The sequence below is a fragment of the Manis pentadactyla genome, chromosome 2 (genome assembly GCF_030020395.1).
Source record: "Manis pentadactyla isolate mManPen7 chromosome 2, mManPen7.hap1, whole genome shotgun sequence".
Lineage (NCBI taxonomy): Eukaryota > Metazoa > Chordata > Mammalia > Pholidota > Manidae > Manis > Manis pentadactyla.
The window spans coordinates 213238368-213262630 of NC_080020.1; the positions used below are offsets into that span (position 1 = coordinate 213238368).

At 34.7% G+C, this 24263-nt stretch overlaps 1 protein-coding gene across 5 annotated transcripts in view; it reads right to left on the minus strand.

The window, feature by feature from the left end:
• The window catches only part of CLIP4 (CAP-Gly domain containing linker protein family member 4), a 62216-nt gene that overhangs the window by 32293 nt on the left and 5660 nt on the right, over positions 1–24263 (minus strand). For all 5 annotated transcript variants that reach the window (XM_036903605.2, XM_057497301.1, XM_057497300.1 and 2 more), the window contains exons 2-9: positions 22852–22999; positions 17694–17833; positions 16794–16887; positions 15532–15693; positions 13692–13810; positions 11238–11474; positions 8100–8235; positions 2151–2291 (exon numbers count right to left, since the gene is read on the minus strand). In XM_036903605.2, the coding sequence (XP_036759500.2) occupies positions 2151–2291; positions 8100–8235; positions 11238–11474; positions 13692–13810; positions 15532–15693; positions 16794–16887; positions 17694–17833; positions 22852–22984 (1162 nt within the window). In that variant the 5' untranslated portion in view covers positions 22985–22999. The remainder of the gene's footprint in view (positions 1–2150; positions 2292–8099; positions 8236–11237; positions 11475–13691; positions 13811–15531; positions 15694–16793; positions 16888–17693; positions 17834–22851; positions 23000–24263) is intronic.

The window sequence follows — 24263 nt, forward strand, 5'->3', positions numbered from 1 at the left end:
AGAGATATTGAGATTTTCCTGGTTTTTCTTATTTTGAGCAATTATGGATTGTATCTGTACATTTTGAATATTTTGCTGTGGGACTCTGGGTCTTGTTTAAATCGTATAGGGAATGTTGATTGTTTTGTTTTGTTCTAGCAGACAGTTGACCCAGTTAGGATCAGGCTAGAAGTTCCTCCTCACTTTCTGTACATTGTGGATCCCATGTCAGTTCGGTTGTAAAGCCTTTCTGAGATCTTTCTCATGCGTTGTACCAGCCAGCGGTCAGTGTGGGACCTGGGCAGTAGTAGTCTACCCACGAGACCAAAGCCTATGGTCACAGCACACACGCACAACTTAGGAGTCTATGCCAAACATTTTGAAATCAGTTTCTTGAGCTCCCTCCTCTCCACGGTCTCCCTGACACTTTCATGCTTCTGCGACACCTGTTCCTGGGATTCTGGGTACAAAGCCTAGGCTTTAGTTACCCTGCTCTGTCATACAGTCTCCTGAGGCAGATTCTGCCCTGGAGCCAAGCGGAGAGAAAAAGAAAGAAAAACGAAAAGGGACTGCATCCATGTTCTTGGGAGCACAGTTACTCTGGTGCAGATAAGGGCTCCCCTCCCTTAGGGGTTTAGGTGCCTGGCCGTCCCACTGCTGCTGCTACACCGTGAAGGGCTGCCCAGGGACTGGGGTGCGAAAGAACCAGAGGGATAAAAAAGCTATCATAAAGAAAAAGGGATTTCCTCCACTTTCTGTCTAGTAGGGGACCCCCTTCCTGCTCCTTAAGCCAGAAATAGAGGGCTTCTCTTTGAGCTTTCTTTCCATATCTACTATGTACTTCTGGGTTTCAGGTTAAAAGGATACCATTTACAACAGTAACAAAACGTATGAAGCACCCAGGAATAGATTCAACAGAACAGGTACAAAATAGCTACAGAGAAAATTTTTAAATCTTAGAGATATTTTTAAAGGACCTAATTAAATAAAGCAAAATCCCAAGCTTACATATAATTAAAAGATAATATTGTAAAGATGTCAGGTCTTCCCAAAGAAATTTAAGGATTAAATGCAATACCGATTAAAACTTCAGAACATTTTTTTAAAATAGAAACTTAAAGCTTATTCTAAAATTTATATGGAAGTGTGATTTATAAGGGCCCAAACAGACAAGACACTGCTCAAGAATAAAGTAGGAAGGTTTCCTTATTCCCAGATTTTTTTTTAACTATAGTAATTATGAAGCACAGTATTGACACAGGGATATTCAAATAGCTCGATGGAAATGAGTAGAAAGGCCAACCAAATTCTTGAACAAAACCCTTTAATTGTGGTACAAAGCCTTTCTGATTCACTATTGATGAGTTCATATTTACTGAGCACCAATTCTGTGCTATGTGCTACAGTGAATACAGAAGCACAAAATACTCTCACAGCCCATTTAAAGTTTAAAGTTTTGCTGAGAGAATAAAAGACCTGTACAAATAAAGCAACCAGAGAACAAACACAAGATACCAAATGACTGAGTGGTATACTTTCATCAAGTGTGTCCAAAGTTAGAGATGAAGAGATCAAAGTGATTCAAGGTCATCAGGAAAGTTTTCATGGAGAAACAGGATCTGAATAAGGAGGTAAAGAATTGGCTAGGACCTCAAAAGGCAAATTACTAGAATCAGAGAAATAGCATGAGACAAAGCATGGAGGGAAAAGAGAACAATGTTCCCAAAAGACAGTGAGGTGGAGCAGACCATAGTCCAGTATGGAGGCAGGAAAACAGCCCATCAAACAGACAAAGGGCTCCAACCACCAATTTCAAGGGTCAGGACTTTTTTGATAAAAAGGAAGTCATTAAAATTCTTCAATAAGTGAGAAACATAAAGCTAGCTGTGTTGTATAAAGATATATTACAAGTATAAATTTTAGCTTGGAGGTTAGACTGGGAGTGATAAAGGTATAGAGGTAGTAGGGAAGAAAAGGAAAGAACACATCTGAAATACTAGTCAGGAATTAAAATCATAAATTATTATGGTTGAGGCTTAAAAACATGTTAAGATGCAGGTTTTATTACATTCAGGTTTTATCTAATAAAAGTGAGAAAACCTAAATATAAGGCAATCCATGAATAAAATTTATATGCGGAATAAGATTCCTAACTTTCTGGTTTGACCTACCGGTGTTTATTTTTGATGTTACGTGAGCTACATCAATTTTCTGGGACCTGATGAGTGGTACAGCTTTTGTAGATGGAGTGTGTACTATATTCTTCCTTCGGTCTTTGGCTTTACTTATCTTTGAAAGAGGTGCAAAAATACCTAAGGGACAATGGAGAATTTTAGTCGGTGTTAAGCATTTCAAATAATGAGGCAAGTACAACCATTAAGCAATATAAAACTTTGTTTTTTTTTCAGTGCCTACTACATGTCCTGTAGTGAGAGACAGAAAAAGACACTGCACTTGCCCTCAAAGAGCTTGCGATTGAGTTGTCGAGACTAACAACATATACAATAATTTAAGAATCACATAAAAAACACAGGTATTAAGTGAAATTCAGGGAAAAGAGAAATGACTAAAGGTAATGGTTTTCCATCATAATCATTTCTCACCAAGCTATTGGCAAATAGTGCACTACATAGTATAAAAATTATTCTTCTGTGTCACCTTATCTATATCTCCTTTAAGATATTTTTTGCCCACAACAAAGCTTTTCATGACCATATTTTATCTCTCTTCCAGACTGCATACCTTTAGAAAGTAAAATTCAAATGTTACTCATCTTTGCATTCCCCCACTGTACCTAATTACAGAGCCTTACACAGAGTAGGGATATAAAAAATGCTTTTGAGTATAAAATAAAAGCTTCCCCAAAGGTCTACCCCTCAGCTCTTGACAGAGACAATGCAGTGTATTTTGGGGATGGGAGGCATGTGGGGAAGTGGCTGCCTATCTGTAATGGCTCAGAGTATAAAATTCCATTTAAAAATGAGTTTATCCAGTCAATAAAATATCCTTTATAAGTAAGTATGCATAGATATTAGAGATAGTGAATACGAACTATAAACACCAAGATTATCTGGCTAAGACATTTAAAAAATAATAAAGTCTTAATATGCAAATCACACTCTTTCCTTAAATGTTTACAACCTAAGACATGTTATGACTAAAATGCAACATATCAAAAACAACTTGTTTTAAAAAAGGTTTGTAGAAATGCTCAGGAATCTACAAAAAGTGAGTGCTTTGTCAACAGCTAAAAAGTGCTAACTATATAACGTTTTCTGCTAATCTTAAAATTCTTCCCTCCCTTGGATTCTATATTACCTCATCCTGATTTTTCTGCCTCTTTTGACTTTTCCACAATATAGTCTGTCTCCCATTTATCAGATTTTCCTTGACTTTCTATTCTTGTTTCTAAATTCTTTTCCTTGCCAAATACACACACACACACACACACACACACACACACACATAAAATGCTAGACTTGAGGGTGATTACAAACGGTGTTACAAAGAGCTGGAAGAAAAAAATTATACTCTGGTAACAGACATTGGTACAATCTTGCTGGAAGACAAAAATTCTGAATAATCTACTTTATGCCCTTAATTATAAGGAACTATTTATACTTAGAGGTATACACAAAGATTGCAAGGTTACATTTTATATTATTTTATATTATAAGAAGATTGATTTCAAGAACCAAAACAATTTCTCCATTTACTACTATGACCCAAACACACCTTTGGAAATTATGAGAAAATAATCCAAACCAGAGGAAAAAACATAGGTGACTATGTCATCACCATAATAGTATTCTTAAGTAAGAAAAAAACAATTATTTGGCAATAGAATGAATGAATTAACTGTATGATCTATTATATCACCATTACTACATAAAGCAATATGGATTACATAGAAATACAGAAAAATATGAGAAGTAAATCAAGAAAATAAGAATTAAATTATATATTTGATTGTTATATCCATGAAAAATTATATATGTGGATATAGGAAAGACCATAAAAAAACTGAAAACCAGAACATATTTATGAGATCAGCCAGACTATGAATTACTTTTTAAATTTGTTTATGTCATTTATATCATAATAATGTTCAATGAATGGCTGTTTCTTAATCTGAGGAAAATTATGTGTTTTTTCTTTCAAGATCTTAATAGAAAATTTCTACATGATAAAATATATTTGTTTTTAAAAAAATAAATATTTAATTCTATGGCTTCAAAAGATACCTTTGGCATATAAAATCTCTCCTATATAGTTCTCATTCTTCTTGTTTTTTAAATAAATCATTTGGGAGAATCAAAACTAAATTTAGAGCAATGACTGGGCACAATTAAATCCCAAAGTGTGCACTATACACAGGCTGACTTTCCTATGCATTAAGTAACTCATGCTAATCAAAGTACCAATGGGACTTTTCTCAGATCTTGACATATAATTGTAACATTTACCTAAAAATGAGCACAGAAGGAAGAACTATTTAAATAGAAGAGTAATAAATTTCTCGATAAACATGGCCCATTTTGTTTAATCACAATTCCTACCAAAACTCCATTAAAAGATATGCATTGAACTCCATTTCCTCCTAAAATGCCACTAAAATATTAGTAAGGAATAAAAAATGGCACATACCTTACAGGAAAAAAAAATTATAAAAAAGTTTAAAAAGAGAAGGGAAAGGTCAAAAACAGACGACAGAAATACTTGAAACTTAAATTTCTTGGGCTTCTTGGAAGCCCAAGATAATAGTTGGCAAACTATCACCTGAAAGCCACATCCTGCCTACTTCGTTTTTGGTAAAGTTCCAGTGAACATTGCCACATCCATTTGTTTAGACTGTCTGTGGCTGCTTATTCACCACAACAGGAGAGCTGCACAGTTGCAACAAGGGACTGTATGGCCCATAAAGTCTAAAATATTTACTATTTGGCGTTTTACAGAAAAAGTTTGCCAAACTGCTTTGCACAAGGGAATAACACCTTCAAAACAGTCCTGAGGGAATATGAATTCCAATCTAACATTCCTTATCCCACCAAAATACATGAAGTATGAAGACAGAAATAAACATATTTTTAGAATGGAAAGCCTCAAAAAATTTACCTCCCCATGAATCCTTTGTCAAAAAGCTACTGAAGGATGTGCTCCACAAAAACCAATAAGCTAAAAAAAAAAGATTACTTAGAATAGTAAGGGCACCAAATCTTTCTCTTCATAGTACAAGTCAATAGATGTCTAAACTTGAAAGAAACAACAAAGATTCATATAAATATATTATTTATAAATATGAATATTAATATCAGAAGATACAGCTAAAGGAAAAGTTCTTGCCTCTAAAGAGCAGGACTCAGGGTTAGGGAAGGCAAGTCAGGGAAAGGTTTAGTTGTTGTTTTTAATAAACCTTACAATACAATTTGACTCATTAAACCAGGTATATATATTCACTTTGGTAATTATTAAAAGATATAAAATGATATTATCAAGTATTAGATTTTATTATAAAATGTTCACAATTACCAAAACTTGGAAGCAACCAAGATATTTAATAGGTGAATGGTTAAATAAACTATGGTACATAGGGACAATGGAGTATTATTCAGCACTAAAAAGACATGAGCTTTCCAGCCATGAAAAGACATGAAGGAAAACTTAAACGCAATTGCTAAGTGAAAGAGACCAATTTGACAAGGCTACAGACATACTGTATGATTTCAGTGATTATGACATTCTGGAAAAGACAAAAACTATGCAGATGGTATAAAGATCAGTGGCTGCCAAGGGCTGAGGTAGGGAGCGATGAAAGGTGGAGAACAGAGGATTTTTAGGGAGTAGAAATACTCTGTATTTTACTGTAATGATAGATACACATCATTACATATTTGTCCAAACCCACAGAATATATAATACAAAGAGTGAAACCTAAGGTAAACTACAGACTTCTAGTGACTGTGTGTTGAAATAGGTCCATCAATTGTTAAGAAACTTGTCCTCTAATGAAGGGATGTTAACAACAGGGGAGGTTATGTGTGTGTGGGAACAGAGGTGGGAGAGTAAATTTCTGTACCTTCTTCTCAATTTTGCTATGAACCTAAAGCTTCTTAAAAAGTCTTTAAAATTATTTTTTAAATTTTACAATTGAAAAAATCTAATATGTGCTAGAATTAACACATCAATGGAATTAAACAATCCTGAAACAGACTACAGCATTTACAAAAGTTAATTTATAACAAAACAAGCACAACGAGCCAAAAGGAAAATGATACATTTTGAAAGAGAAAGAGAAAGAGAAAAAAACTGTTGCTGAGAAGAGAGAGATTCTCTGGCTTCTGCTTAGTCAGGGCTATTCCAGTTTTTACATAATCCAACACATGATCCTTGCCCCCCAAACTTGTCTTTAAGTATGAAAAGGGGGAAGGCAGGGCCCTTGGGGTATCCAGCTTTGTTCTTATCAAGCATGCCTCTCCTTGGGATGATAAGATTTTTGGAGACCACATGCATTCTGTTTCAATCTAAGCATTTCCCATGAATCTGATTTACATTTGCCCTGGGTGCTGCTAATGGTTTCTGATCTTGCCCTTGATCTGTTTGACATTTGCCAAAATTAGCTAGTAGAAGAAAACTAAAACTGAATTCTTAACCTCAAAAACTAATCAAATTAATTCCAAATGGATTAAATAATTCAGTGTAAAAAAGTTAAAACAACCAAAAGAATAAAATATATAATAACTAATCCTTGGATTGAGAACTATCTATCTAAGCATAAAAGCAGTGTAAGAAATTATAAAGGAAAAGTCTTTTAACTACATAAAGCTACATGTCCAAAAACATGGCAAATGAAGTTCAAAGGCAAAATATCTGTAACAGATATAAGGGCTTACTAACCTAAAATATATTTGTATTTTTAAAACCTCTTATCAGTTTTCAAAAACCCACAAATATCCCCATTTTTTAAAGAGCAAATAATATGAATAATTATTTCTTGGCAATTGCCAAGATGACACAAAAAATATATATACTACAACAAAACATGGTAAATATTTTATTTTACCATGATCACAGAAATATTAATTCAAATAAAAATTTCCACCCATCAAATTGGAAAAATTGAAGGAAATGGATCCATTAAAAATAATGTTCAAGCAATATTTGAAGATTTGGAGAATTATAACTGGATGTCAAATAAAAAATGCACAATATATACCTATACAAAATCCAAATTGTCACAAAATTTTATATTCTTTTCTTTTATTATGTTTTTCAAATCTTATACAATGAGCACTTTTTATAAACAAAAAGTTTTCAGTAACAGACCAAAAATGAGGCTCCATCTTAAGGGTATGACAAAAGGAAACTTGTAATTTTGATAAATTTACAAGTTAGCAAATAGCTAACATCTGTTGAGTGCTCACAGGGAATCAAGCATTATCCTAGGTGCTTTATATATTCATCAACTCATTTATCCTCACATGAATTCTTGAGGTATCATCAGCCCCATTTGTAGAAGACAATCTGAGGCACAAGAAGAAAACAAAGGTCGCACAGCAGGTAGGCAGAGAAGCTGATTCACATCCAAGCAGTCAGACTCTAAGCAACAGTATGGAGCTGTAAGATGAAATACTACGCAAACAGGAAAATTTGTGTTCTAGAACAATTTTTCACAGCAAGGAAACATATTCACAACACAAAAAGTGACAAATTGAAATCAATGTGTCAGTATGTGCGTGAGAGAGTATGAATTTAACAAAACAAACATTTGTCAAAAAGAGAAAGAACCATCCCAACTCAGGAGTACAGTCATAAAGCTGGCTTCACTTGCTTTTTCCAGTTCTTCAAGTCTTTCAGCCTCCAGAGCTCTGTATGTCCTTGATATTAAAGCCCCTTCCTCAGCCAGGACACCAGCTGAGCAGGATTTAAGGGAGATCTACAGAAGAGTAGGGTGTCCTCCTGGCGAGACACCATGTCCCAATCATTGTACTGTTCACAGCAAGTAAAGGGGCAGCCCCTTCATTTATTACATAAGTAAGCAGGGGGAAAGCTTTGTTTAAAAACAATTAAAGTAAAATTTGATTATTTTAAATTCTCATTAAGTTAGATAGTATCTACTTTACCATATTTGGGGGCACATTTAAAGTACTGGACTTTTCCAACACTTCCATTGTTTTTTCCTTCTGGTTCATCCAACTCAATGCCAGCCCACTGCCCATTTGCAAATTCAGTTGCTCCACAAAATCTTAATGTTCCAACCTAAAGAAAATATAAATCAGAATAATTTTGGAATTCACCATGGAAGTTTTTAATAACCATTCTCTCAAAGTAGACTTCAGGACAAGGAATATTACCAGGGATAAAAAGAGATATTATATAATGATAAAAGAGTCACTTCACCAAGAAGACAAAAGAATCCTAAGTCTGTATACACCTAACAACTGAGCTTCAAAACACAAAAAGTAAAGACTGATAGAACTGAAAAGAACAATAGACAAATCCCCAGTTATAGCTGGAGACTTCAACACACATCTCTCAGTAATTAATGGCCAAGTAGGCAGAAAACCAGTAAGGATAAAGAAACACTAAAACTTGAAATCAGCTAAATGCCAATTTGGTGTAACTGAGATTTGTATAACACTAGACACAAAGGAACAGAATACAAACATAAAAGAATACAAATCATGAAAAAATATGTTCTCAGAGCATAGTGGAATTAAACCAGATATCACTGATAGAAAGATCTATGGAAAATATTTAAATATTTGGAATTTAAATATATTCCTAAATAACCCATGATAGAAGAGAAAATCACATGGAAAATTTAAAATATTTTGAATTGAAAAAAAATGGTAAAATAATATATCAAAATTTGCAGGATGCAGCAAAAGCAGTGCTTAGAGGGAAATTCATAGCATTAAAATGCTTATATTAAAAAAGGTCTCAAATCAGTTATCTTCCACCTTAAGAAACTCAAAAGGTAAAACCTAAACCAAGCAAAAGGAAGAAAATAATAAAGAAATTAGGAACAAAAAAACAATTAAGAAAAATCAATGAAATCAAAAGGTAGTTCTTTGGAAGGATAAGTAATATTAATGACCTTCTAGCTAGAGACCAAGGCAAAAAAGAGAGAGGACAAAAATTAACAACCATAATGAATGATGTTATTCATGAGGGACATTATTACATTCCCTCAGTCATTTAAAGAATACTGAGGAAATATTATGAACAACCCTATGCCTATAAATTTGACAAATGGGTTGAAATGTGCCAATTTCTTGAAGGACACAAACTGTCAAAGGTCACACCTGAAATGAAATTGTAGTTAAAAATCTTCCAAAATAAAAAAACTTCCAGACCCACATGGCCTCACTGGTGAATTCTACCAAAGAATTGGAAAAATACTGATCAATTCTACACAAACCTAGAATACCAAATGGAAGGATCAATTCCCAACTCATTTTTTAAAGCCAACATTACCTTAATACCAAACCCATGACAAGAAAACTATAGACCAGTATCCCTCATGAGTACAGATATAAGAATCCTCAACAAAATAACAGAAAATCAAACCCAGCAATATATAAAAAGGATAATAAATCATGACCAAATGAGTTTTATCATGAGAATGCAAGACCAGTTCCACATTTAAGAATTAATCCATATAATTCATCATTGTTTCCACAGACAAAAGCAAGTGGTGGGTACTTTTTCTCTTGACATATGCAGAAAAAGCCTTTAGCAAACTTCAATGTTTTTTCATGATAACTTTTTTTTAAATCTCAGCAAACTGCAAATAGATGGGAACTTCCTCAACTTAAGAAAAGACACCCACAAAATCCACAGCTAACAATTATCATGCTTAATGATGAAAGGCTGAGTGTTTGCTTTGCCCTTATAATGAGAACAGGGCAAGGATGCTGACTTTTATTACATCTATTCATTACACCGGAGGTCCTAAGCAATGAAATAAGGCAAGAAAACTAAACAAAAGACATACAGATTGGAAAGAAATAACACTGTCTCTATTCACAGACAACATGATTGTTTACATAGAATATCCAAAAAAATCCACCAAAAATAAGGCAAACAGACTAAATTAGCAAAGTTATAGTATACATGGCCAATATACAAAAATCATTGTGTATCTATATGCTACCAATGAACAATTGGAAAATGAAATTTCAAAAACACGATCATTTACAAAAGCACCAAAGATCATGAAAAACATAGGTATATATCTAACAAATTATGTGTAACTTTGCTTAAAACTACAACATTCTGAGGAAATAAACCAAGGACCTAGTAAACAGAGAGATATTATGCTTGTGATTGAAAAACTTGATATTTTTTAAATGTCAAATCTCCTCAGCTGAGTTATGTTTCATATAACTCCATTCAAAATCACAGCAGGAATTTTTGTATAAATCTGCAAGCGGATTCTAAAATGTACAAGGAAAGGCAAAGGAAGTAAAAAAACAATTGAAAGTCCTAACAATACCTGATTACAAGACTTACTATAACAGCAATCGGCACAAGGATAATCATTAGATCAATGAAGCAGAACAGACTCGAGAAATATACCCATACACATATGGTCAACTGACGAAAGCAAGAGCAATTCAAGAAAGAACAGTCTTTTCAAAAATAGGTGCTGGAACAAATAGGTAACTACATGCAAAAAAGAAAGAGAGACAGACAGACTTTACGTAGTCTTAGTACTCTATACAAAAGTTAACTCAAAATTAAATATAAAACTAAATGTAAATGTAATACCCAAAACTATAAAACTTCTATAAGAAATATAGCCAAAAGTTCCTTAGATATACTGAACACACAATCCATAAAAGAAAAAGTTGATAAACACCCATGAATGAGAGGGTGGGTCTACTTTGCTCCATTTCTGAGGTAATAGCAGAGGAAGATGCCTCTAAGGATGGCATGGCTGCCAGGAAAAACCTCCCGGCAGACGAGTGCTTAGATCAGGCCTTTCAATTCACTCAACAGCCCTACCACACTACTTTTTTCCCATTCTGGTAAAGCTGTCTTCATTATTAAATTCAAATTGTATACATTCTTAAATCATACTCTGTAATATACGTGCATCTAAGTTTCACATTTTGCCATGAAGTATCTTTCCACTTACACGTTGAACATTTTCACAAAAACTAAAAACTGGCCACACTGTAAGCACCCTTGCCACACAGTTCACAGATATAAGGACCTTGGACACAGCTTCAGAGTCCAGCTACTTACTATACCTTCTGTCCTGCAATAACAACACGATCCCCCAGCTTCAGGCCAAGTGACGTAAGCATTGCCTTGCTAGTAACGCGGTCGTAATTTGGAAGTATGGGCTTTGAGATATGACATGACAGAGGCATCACATCTAACAGCATCTGCTTGATTTCTTTAGCAGTTGCTGCGGCATCAGCCATTTCTAGTGGCATTTCAACTGGGTCTGGAACAACATCAGCAGGGACCTGTCCTTTGTCGTTCTACAAATAAAGAGGAAATTTTCAATTCATATCTACTTAGAGCTCTATACAGTCACATACAATTATTTCTGGAAAAATTTTAAGTTCAATTCATCATTTACTTATTCAAACAATTTAGTGAACACATAGTACACGCCAGGCACCACTCTAAGTGCTAATGACACCACAGTGAAGAAAAAAAGCCCTGCCCTCCAAGAGCACACACTCTGGTGGGAGAGAAGCATCATAAACAGTCAAACAAGTAAAATACCTGGTAGAGTAAATGCTAAAAAGTAGCAGAAACACATTATCTCTCTTCCATTTTCCCTAACCAAAAACAGACTTTTTGAGAAAGATTCCAGATGGTAATCTTCTTTTAATATGATGACTCAAGATTCTTTTGCTGAGAAACTTTTCTTCCTTTTCTTCTCTGCTGATAATTATCTCTAAATGATCCATATGGATAAAAGAATGAGGCTTTTAGAACAGTTTGCAAATGCCTTACATTTTTTGTTGTAAAATTCAAGTCAGTTTGGTCCTAAATACACATAAGGTAGGAAGACATGTTATCAACTTTCTGGGATGAGTGGACTACTTTAACCCCAGATTTCAAAGAAAAAAACACAAAATATAATGAAGTTATGTATAGCACTAATGTGTCCTCTGATGATAAGTGGAAAATTTTTAAAGAAAAAACCCTGTACTGATAAGTTGTAAACTATATTTACAACGATTATTATACCTCAGATTTTTGGTAAGTCCTCACCTTTCCAGAGTAAGTCTCACACTTATGTTAATTCCTATGAAATTTGGTAACTAAAACTTCTGTTAAGAAACACACTAAATTATAAAATTACAACAATGATACCATGCTAGCATAAGAAGGGTTGTTCATAATTATAAAATTCTGTTATCTTCTAAAATACTGGATATCAGTGTATGATCGAAGGGCTACTGCTGACTACATGTCAACTACTTTTTTTAACTATTAATCTTCAAAACATGGTAACCTATCACTGTTCCTGGCCTGAACTGGTAGTTTACCTTAATGACATACCTCACTTAATAAATCCAAAATATTCTTTCTACTAACGGGGTTTGTCAAGAGTTGTATTAGAAAAAGCAAACACATATACCTTCACATTCCAGCCAAACTGAATCATCATCTCCCAGTCTTTGCTCATGCTACTCCACTCTGCCTGAAATGCTTTTTTCACCTCCCTCCTAGAACTGGTTAATTCTGTTTAAATAATGTCACCTTTGCCAGGATGCCTTCCTAAAGCTTGGGTAGATGCACCCCCTGTGTGACCACATGGCACTCTGTGTACACTCCACTCACCCCCACAGCCTAACACACTGAGCTGACGACACTGCAGGAAAACTGACTGCTGACTTGCCCATCCTTCCCCCTTGATTGTATTCTCTTTGAGGACAGAGACTATTTTTTGTTGTAGTCTCACAGTGCCCAATAAACAATGGGGAGGGAGGGAGGGAGGAGGCAAAGAGGGAAGGAGGGAGGCGTTAATTAACTATTTGATGGGATTAAACAGAAAGAAAAGTGGCAAAGAAGTAGGGAGGAGAGGAGAAACAAGAAATTAGGGAGGGAGGAGAGGACAAAGGGGAGGAAAGAGGCCTTTTCAAGCACCGCCCAGCCCTGCCAGTTCAAGGGCACTGAGAACCACTTTTGTGAAGACAGTAAAATACCAAGTGATTTGAAGATTATGAAATTCAATCCTGTGTGTTGACTTTGTAAATCAGTAACACTAATATCATGAAAAAATCTAATTTTTCCTTTAATTTTTAAAGATTTACTCCACTCTCAAATGTACTTTTTTAAAAAACTTCCTGGAATCAAATTTCTTGCCAGAAGAATTTAAAGTATGATTTAACATAGAAATACAACTTTAATATTATGCACTTTTAACATCTGACTTTTTATAAATACACCAAAAACCTAAATGAAAGATACTTAAAAGATGTTGACACTTTAAGGGGCATTTCATTTTGCTGAATGAAAGTTCTAAAGAGCTTATCAATATAAGAGGACTGAAATTCACTGCTATGCCTTCAACTTATTTAAGATGAAGTTTATCATCATTATCTTCATATGCAACATACAAATTTAAATTATCTGCTCACATAAGAGTTCTGTAACATCCATGTTCACCTCTACATGGGGAGATAATGTTAGACATTTTAATTCTTTTAATATTTTTCACTTTTAATTTAACTTCTTACCCTAAACGCAGGATTTGCTCCATGCTCCAATAAGCATTTCACAGTATCTGCACACAAGTTATAGGCAGCAATATGCAGAGCTGTTCCAAAATTAAAGTCACTGCACGTGGCATCCACATCTGCAATTAAATTCCACAAGGTATTAACTCAAATTTTTAATTTGTTATAATGTAAGAAGATCCAGGCTGGTTGGGTTTTTTTTGTTTGTTTGCTTTCTGGCAGGGGGAGAGGTTGATTAACCATTTATGAGACTTAAACCAACCCACTAGAAGCACCATTCCACAGTGGAACAACTGTTTCTTTGCATAGTACAATCTGGTTCACCAACTATTAGTACAGTAAAATTACATTTTAAAAATGGTCTGATATTATCATGGGTTTCCACCTAATACAAACTAAATTATGTTTAAAATTAATGCAATAATTATTATTTGTAAAAGTAACTACCTTAATACAATTCCTGGTATTTGCCATGACTATAACGAGGTAGAAGGGTTAAGGTTAGGGACCAGCAAACTATGTTCTTTGGCCCAAATCCAACTCACCGTGTGTTTCTATAAATAAAGTTTTATTGGAACACAGCTACACACATTCATTTACATATTCTCTCTGACTACTTTCATGCCACTATTATAGAATCAAGTAGTTGCAACAGAAACCATGTGGTCCCCCAAGCCTAAAATGTTTACCATCTGGCCCTTTACAGAAAAATGGTAGATAAAACAATGTAGAATTTTCAAACCAGGAATTAAGTTAAAGACTAAACATGTAGGTTCTTATATACTGTATTCATTCACAATACATTTTTCAACAAATGAATCTGGACTTCATAATAAGAAAAGGTATCTTGCAATTCTAAGGACACTTTGATAACTTTTAATAAATCATCATGATGCCACACTTACATGCAGGAAATCCTCCAGATTTGGGAATCTCATTTTCAATGTTTTCTATAACAAGGGTTTAATATACCTCTGGTTCTGTTAATCCTACCTTAATCTAAACCACATCACCCCACAAGCCCTACCTACAACTGCAAACGACCAAGACATGCTCAGGACAAACCATTCCCGAATGATTAAAGACACTGTACTATCGAGACAGGCTTTCTTCCTAACATCATTCAAAAAGTGAAAAGACTGAAAGTTAAAGAGAAAATGGGTAATCGTACAAAGCAGAGGTTAGAAATGAACATTCTGGGAAATTTATTTATTCAATCTCTACAAGTCTTCTACAAATGGATAAAACCTCTAACTTAAAGTAATTCTACTGCACTTACCTCATTTTTTTCTCAAAAGAAAACTGACCCACTGACCAGACAAAAAATCAAAATACCAAGACTGTAATTTAGACATTCTGATGTTCCGATTTTAGGATATCATCATCAAGATAGGAAGGTATAATAAATAAAACCCTGAAATTTTATCTCTAAATGAAATCACAGAATTTCAGAACTGTACGCAATCTAAAATATTCTTTATGGTTTCAAGTCTTGGCTCTGATGGCTTTATTGCTCTATTTCTGGTTACTCAAGATGAATTATATAGCACACAGATTCAATCACACTTTATAAAGTCCATGTTATACTGGGGAATTTGCAAAGATAGAAAAACCCAGAGAACACTCTTTGTTTTGTATCTCTTTGTATTAAGCCTTTCATGAAAGGATAGTAATTAATCTTCAGTAAAGAAATTTTAAACTACTTTTGGGAAATAAAATGTGATGAGAGATCATATGGAACAAGATGGATTAGAAGTAAAAATCTCTTTGAATTATATTTTTTATGCCATTAATAAAGTGTTCAATTAATAACAGCTAAAGATGATCTTATGGTACTTGCCTTTTGGTTTAGAGGTCTTCAAAATCACTCTTATAAGCTCAGGTACATCAAAATAAGCAGCATAATGCAAAGCATTCATATTTGTCCATCGACTCCGCAAACTAACATCTGCTCCCAGATCAATAAGTTGAGTTGCAAATTTTACAGCTGTATCAACATCACCTAGAGAAGGTTTTCTAAATTATTTTTCTTCAGCACAAATTTTAAGTTCCAATGGATAACTATCTACTACCTCATTTAAAAAGCCAAAGAAAGCAGCATACTAAATGTACACTTACACCTCAAAAATTTCATTTGCAAGGAATTTATTCTAAGAAAATAATCATGCTCGGGGATATGGATAAACACTTAGGTAGAAAGATGTTCATCACCACACTCTTTATTATGAATAAAATTCTGAAACAATCAAAAAGTACAATAAGAAGAAATTGGTTAAATAAATGGTGAGACATCTATGTAACAGAATACTATAAAGCCATTAAAAATAACGCACTAGACCAGCGTTACTGAACGTGTGCTCTGTGAACTGCTGTACAAGCCCCAAACTGTACTTTTATACCTCTTTTCTTTTTCCCTATGTAATCATTTCTTCTGAATATATTAATTGAAATGTGATTTTATGCCTTCTGAAAAACTTTTGGACTTGCATTTTCTATTTTTACTTCACTTTTCTATTACAAATTCATTTTTATTTGATTTTACAAAAGTATCAATCCATGATAGATTTCAAAGAAAAAAAGAGTACTTCAACATCAATTGTTTAAGAAGTACTGTACCAGACTATTGAAACAGGGACAGATGTCCACAACACATAAGTAAGAGAAGCAGGTTTACACAACGGTAAAGCACAGAGGAATACCAATTTTGGAATATATACACATATGTTTTGTATTTAGGAACAGACCTTAGACAGGCCCAAAGACTGTAGGGATTGGGAGGCCTGGAAAACTGATCTTGGATTGTCAAATCTTGCTGTAAACTCTCAGGAAGATTCTATGGTGTTACCAGTTACTCTCATGCAGGCATGAAGCCTGAAACAGAAAAACTGGGAGTTACCAAGCTATAAAGACACAATTGAGAAAAAGGATCAAAGGGAACAAGAGTTTTGGAAGGACCTAACTGAATCCTTGCCTATTCAGGGAATATTATTATCATCAGCTAGACACCTTCCCTGGGACTCTGGTTGGCATAAACATAGCCTCTAAAAGCACAAATACAGAATAGATGTCTTAAGCCATTAATAGATTTCATCGCATACTTACCAATACCATGAGCTCCAGACTTGCAAGTATAATGCAAAAGAGTCATATCTGTCAATCCATCTCTGTCATTCACATTGCAACCTCTCTTAAGAATCTGAAGAAACCAAGGGAGCTATGATTACATGACCACTGGAGTCAGCTGATTTCAAACCAATGCTGGGGAAACCAAGTTGGTCTGTCTTATCTGAATTAGTTTCAATAAAATAAGTAGATAGAGCTGGTTTCTCTTAAGGATAATTTTAAATCTATACCCAACAGCAATAATGAAAACTGAACTTGTCACCAGAATAAAGGAAATTCTTAAGAGTTCTCCAAGGCAATCTGGCACTCCACACATATGTCCCTTAACCTCTCAAAGGATAAGTAAAATTTCCTTTTGGATGGGAGTAATGGTATAATTTGAAAAAAGCATAAGCTCTCTCTTCTGAAAACATGACAATATGCTGGTCAAGGAACCCAGTTATTCTTTCGTTCCTCCTTCAAACAGTCAAATATGTTTAAGAATTATATTTAAGCCTAAATGTCTACCAAACCACCAAAAGTATAGATAAAAACATGACGGTAATCAAATCCCTTCAGGAAATGTATTTTTTAAAGTTCACAAAATTAATTTCTATAAAGAAAGGAAATATGAAAAATGCCTGTTCTACCAAGAATCTATACCATCAGAGCTCCAAGTACAAGGAAGTGAGGGGCAGCGGGGAATAATGGGAAGAGTGGGCAGCACTCACTCACTGCTCCATGAAAAGCCGGGGAATACAAAGGTCAAACAACAGAATCTTTAAAAGGTTCCCCCTTAACACCTTCTTTTCCAGTCAGACTGTGTGATGGGAGTGGGGGGCAGGAAACTAAATGATTAACAATCCACAATGCAAAACTTAAAATGTAAGAATTCCTTACCTCATTTCCAATAATGTCAATGTTTTGCTGGACCTGAGGCACCCACTGTCTTAAAATGGCAAATAACTCTGATACAGAAGTTTTGGGATCAAAGAGAATTTCCTGGCATGATGTATCATTAGGATCAAAGAAAGAAAACTCTGTTTGAAATTTTAAAAAAAGTGTAAGTTAAAGTTATTAAAAGTTCCAAATAAATATATTGCAAATAATAAACAATAAGACCAAGGCTGAAATGATACAAATATGTTAAGATGCAAAAAAAAAAGATTTACTCAAGCAATTCTCAAAACCAAAGTCAGGACTGCCAAAAAGCATGCAGCATTCCTGAACTGTTGTGGGGATGAGATTTCCATTCATTGTATCACATTTTATTAGAGATGAAACAAAATGTAACTGTGCCCATCTCAAACCCCAAACTTTCCAAGAACTAGTTCTAAGGCACAGAAATTAATCAAATTTTATCTGTATTTTCACCTCTCAAAACATAAATATGTCACAAACAGTAGGCTCCCAACTATGATTAAAGCATACATAAAAGAAATATGTGAAAACATTAACAGTGTACTAGAACAATGTGAAAGTTTAAATATTCTTTTCACTTCTCTGTATTTTCCTAATTTTCTATAATAACCGGGCATTACTTCTTGCCCACAGAGGAAGCCTGAGGGGAACCAAACAATAAGGAAGCAATAGCAGGCAAGGCAGAAATGAGACCTCGGGATGGACAGACTGGGATATTTTGGAATATGTATTTGGATATTATGGAATACTAGACAAAATTAAACATGACCTAATCATCTCTTAAAACTTCTCTAAGATTCAGAGAAAATGTAGCTCATCCTATGGCCAGAGAATAAAAGACAATGGAAGAAAATCAGGTTCTGCTATCTTGAACAATCTAAAAACAGGTAGGGAATCAAAAAGAAAAGAAGGAAGCATTAAAGAACCTACATTTGGCGCGTGCTCACAATTCACCAACCACCTCACAAGTCTTCTCTAACATCTTACCTGGTGGGGATTCTTCTCATTTTGCAGATAAGGAAACGAAAGCTCAGACAAAATAATACTTGCTCCAGCTAGTAAGTGGCAGACTGGGGATAGAAAACAAGTCTGTCTCCAAAGTCTATCTTGTTTCCTCTCTTATGCTGCCTCCCTAAGAGAACTCACGACTGAGCTCAGATTTTAACAGCATACATGAATAGCAGGATTCATGGAGGGTAGTGAGGGCATATTTTCTTTTATTTTCATATATTTTCCAGACTTATACTATGTAAACATAATTCTGACTTTCAGAATTAGGATAACTAAAAGATGAAAACAGCACAAAACAGCAGAGTAGCAATTCATTTGGAGAGAAGCAGGAAGACTAAAACTGGAATGGGAGACTATCCAAAGTCTCAGAGAACAAAGTGGTCCTCTGGGCTCAAAAAGAAGAATCAGAAAAGAATTAGCACTGAATGTGAAGAAGAACCTTGCCTAGTTTCTGGAGCACAGATTTGGGCATGTTTCTTATAAAGTGGCCAGTTACCTGGATATTTTTTTTTTTTTTTGTCTAATTGATTCATCCATTCAATAAATATTTATGGATCGGTCACTTTTCTAGACACTGGGCATTTCTAGTAGAAAAGTTTCTAGATATATACTTAAACAGACTCTTCTGCATGTGCCCACAGGAAACATACAAGAATGCTAATCCTAGTATTGATTGTAATAGCAAAAAAAGTGGGAAACTAAAATATCTCTCCACAGAGGAATGGATAGAATGTGGTATATTCATAGGATGGACTCTATGCTATCTTAAAACTAAATAAATGAATTCAGTATCTAAGTCATGAATTGATAAGGATAGGACTAAAAAAACATATTGATCAATAACTTAAGTTGCAGACAGATACATACAATATCATTTACATAAAATTTCAAATACACAAAAAATACTTCATATTGTTCATGGATGCTAATATACATAGTAAATATATAACAGTATGATATGGTCTGAAATATTTACACAAAAATAAGATAGCGGTTGCCTCTGTAGAGCAAGTGGAATGGAACCTGAAAGGAGAATAGAGGGAAGTTCAACTTTAAGGTTTTATATCTTGTAATTAAAAAACAGGAGTTAAAGGAAATATGGAAAATGTTAATAGTTTTTCTTTCTGATGGTGGATATGTATGACATACACGTTTGCTATCATTGTATTTTCATTTTAAAATGACTTCCTATTTATAAAAATGAAATACAATGCAAAAAGAACCTCATACACAGTAACAATAAAGGTTAACAAACATGCCAGTAAACGTGTGAGGCTTTTTTAAAGAAAACTGAGGGGGGCGGGGGAATGACTTAAATGGAGAAAGACACATGTTCCTGGATTAGAAAATAAAATACTTAACGCTGTCAATTTTTCCAAGAAAGATTATTTAAAATAATTTTAATTCCTATCAAAAACCTCACCAGGATTTATTTAGGAGAGGAAACAGACAAAATTATTCTACTGTTCATCTGTGCCAGAGCTTCTCAAACCTTAATTTACATAGAAATCACCTAGGGATCTTGTTACAATGTAGATTCTAATCCAGTAAATTTCAGGTGGGGCCTGGGATTGCATTTCTAACAAGCTCCCAGTGATGCTAATGCTTCAAGACCAAGGACCATACTTTGAGCTGCAAAGATCTAGAAAGTAAATGTAAGAAATAACAACATTTGAACTAAGAAGTATAATGGCCAGAGTGGGTGTGGGAAAGGCATGGGGGTCACCAGCCCCAGTGAATACTACAGCATATAATAATGCTTCAGTAATTATAAACTTAAGTAATGGTAAATAGCAGACAGCTCAATTAAATAACAATGATAATATGTTACACTATTAAGGTGCCAGGCAGGGACTGTTCTATGCACTTTATATGTATATCACTTAATTTAATCCTCAGAACAACCATATGCAGTAGGTACCATTATTATTCTCACTTTATCACAGAAGAAAGAGATGGAGAAAATAAGAATTTATGCAAGATCACACAACCGGTAAGTGGATGATGAGTCAGAATTAAAGCCAGACTGACCTATAATCTCTATGCTATACTGCATATTAACAAATCAACTACATCTTAATTTTAAGCTTCCATACTGAAAAAAAAAAAGTTTCAATCAAAATAAAGTTGGCAGGGGATGGGGGGATAAGGGGATGGTGAGGACACCCGACTTCAAATCAAAGTGGAGTAATGGACCAGATAGGTCCTTCTGTCTGAAACAACCAAATAACCCAAAGGAAATAGATAAACGTGGTTTTCAAGACACTGGGGCCTCAAGCAATGAAAAATGGTAATCACTAAGACACAGGACACAAAGTGAATCTTACAACTGCTCCAGGTTTCTGCCTTGACAGTTTCCAGGTGTCAGCACAGAAAGAGAGAAACCAAGAGAAAGCCCAGCACACTCCCTGAGCTGAGGAGATAAAGCTGAGAGCCCAAGGACACCACGGCAGTAGAGCTCCCAGGGCAGAGTGCCAGAGAGGAGAGAGGCGCACAGTAAGGGAATCCCAGAGCTCGGCCGAGGGGCCCCTTGAGTAGTTAACACACGCTTGTGAGGAAAAACCTGAGGAAAGAGAAAGAGCCATCCGAAAGGATTCGAGGTATTAGTTCCCAGAACTCATACAGGGCCAAGAACAGTGCCTATACCCACCAAAAAGACTGGGGGGAAATTCATAGGAAACAGGGGTACTCAATAATGAGGAAAAATTAGCCCCAGATTAGCACTGTTCTAGAACCACCTAACAAATCATAAAAGCAAGACCTGAAAGGGTCAATCTATTTCCAAGTAACTGAACAGAACAAAGCTCAATAATATTTATAGAAATAGAAAAATATCAAGCACCCAACAGGCAAAAATTCACAATGTCTGGCATTCAATCAAAGATTACCAGGCATGCAAAGAAAGGAGAAACAAAAATAAAATATGACTGCTACCCCATCCCAAAGAGCTATAGTCTCGGAAAGGAAATCAGACAATTATGATGCAACACAGAACGAGATAAGTGCCATAGCAAAGTACAACAAGCTTTAGTCAATTTTTTTCCCATATATCTGAAAATAAACCCAGTCAATTTTTGTAAAAGCTGAAAATAACTCCCAGGGTCTAGGCACAGCTTTATGTAATACTTTTGATGATTGTAAAACAAGCTGCTACAGAATCTGCCCACATAAAAAGAGCATACTTCTTGATGAATAATTATTGGAATGGATATGACCAGAAAGACAAATTCCCAAACCAATAATTTTATATCTGCTAATATTTAAAAATTTTTATTATCTCTATCTCCAAAGACAATTTGAAATGTTGACCCAATATTTTACTTGACAAACTCTTAACTAAATTAGAAATATAACAAATCTATCAAATTTATCTCCTATGTTTATTTTATGCCTTTATCAACTATCTGATAAAATATGGCCCTGGGAAAACAAGTCTAAATCGATAAAAACCAGAACACTTCTAAATTTACATTTGTACAGAGGAGATTTAAATGAACCAATTTAAATATGAACTGATCTCACTACACCTTCCAAGGAAAGGCCTCACCCTCTCTGCCTAAGTACAGGGCTATCTCTATTAAGTTTTACTATACTTTCTTTGTGTTTACACTGATAATTCCAATGGAGACAACGAAGACAGGATCTGAATTAGGCTCGCTTGTGCACTGAAACACACAATTTGTTGTACTGTTACCCAACTTTGAATCATTTCAGCAGTGGTTATTTAGTTTGTTAACTAGAATCCTAGCATTTCAGAAATACCAGGGCCCTTAGAGATGGCTAGCTCACAGTGCTTTTACGTCTTTGTTTTAGTACATGGCTTTTGAAACAAATTAGTATATTTAATCAAAATAAACACATCAGCAGCAGAAGAATGCTAATGTCTAAGCACCTTCATTCTAACAGGGAGATCCTCTAAATCCATCATGGGGCTTAAAATGAATGTTTTTTTACATAATAAAAATGCTGCCAGCAGAAATAAAGTGTTTAGCTTAAGAGGCAGAAAGAGCAATAAGCAACTGTATTTTTGAAAAAGGAAAACTTTAGGGAAAATTATGAGAGCAAAAAGGGCAGAAGACAGAAGTCAAGCTACCAGTTCATAGAAAAATACAGCTATGTAACATACCACAGTCTGAAGGCATTGGCGCTGCAGAAATTGAAAAGATAACTGGTGTATTGGAACCTGGAAATAAAAATGGGTATCTTCCAATCAAAGAATTTCCTTCTAATGGAAAATCTGGACGGTCCTCTATGGTCATCTTCTAGAAAGCCGCCTTTAATGAGAGGGGAAGAAAAGCATACATATTATATCTGTATGCAACTTAGAATGATTGCCTTCAGTCACACACAAAAAACAACCTATATTATTTTAACATCTAAGCTACTGACATTTTCAACTTCAAGAATCGCTTTTAGAGAGAAAGGGAATAAAACTTTCCTTTTAGCAAATGGTTGTTAAAGAATACACACAGCTTCACACAAGAGAGTAAGCAGGACACCTAATCTATTTAAACAAAGCTCAGGAGTAATAAAAAAAAACTGCATTTCTCAGTAACAGATGAAAACACTTTTTACATGCTGAGTTAACCTAAATGGGTGACATTCTCTTTGCTCACAGTTACAAAAAAGGACATATTAACCCTTGTAGATGAATCTCTAGCTTCTCATAGGATCTGACATAGGTTATATTCATCTGTCATCCAATAGCTCACGTCCCGTGCTCACTGCAGGAAAATAATCTAGTTTAGAACATTCTCATTATACCGTGACATCCCCGAAAACTACTGAAAATTAATCACATCACTTGTAGAAATCTAAATCTAAGAGTTTATTACATTCTCAACAACGTACAGGGCCTTCTTAGCCTATCCTAAAGCAGAAGACGGAAATCCATGACTTTTAAACTACATCACTTACACCACCTGTTTTTCCCACAAATCATGGGTGCTAGAAAAATTTGCTCTAAATTAAACTGGTGCTGCACCCTAGTCCACATATCAGTAATGAAGAAAACAGAGAAAATGCTAACAAAACTGAATTATGAAGCTGAAAATCTTCCAATTTCTTTTGCATCAAATCCTTAAAGTCTGAAATATTATGAATCTCTAAATCTGTTTTAAATATAAATAGAAAACCGTATTATAAAACCAAAGAATTTTAGATTACTTCAGTAGAAAGAACAGAATAAGTAAAGATAGCTAATAAACCGAGAGCTTACTTTAGCAGATAATGCCATGCTAGATATTATGCAATGTGTGCTCTATTATACTTGGTTAACCAACCCCACATCTAATTTAATCATCTCTACCATCACCACCCTGCTCCAAGGAAAGAGTCATCTCCCTGAGCTAACTGGTTCCTTTCCAACTTAATTCATGTTTACAAAATACTAACAAGAACTGATAAGGAGTAAGATGATTTCTTTTGTCTAATAACGTACATTTTGATATGACTATGGATATTATATGTTAAATAACCTACTCCAATGTTACTATGGTAAAGGTATTCAAGTTTTCTTGGATGCTAAAATTATTTGCC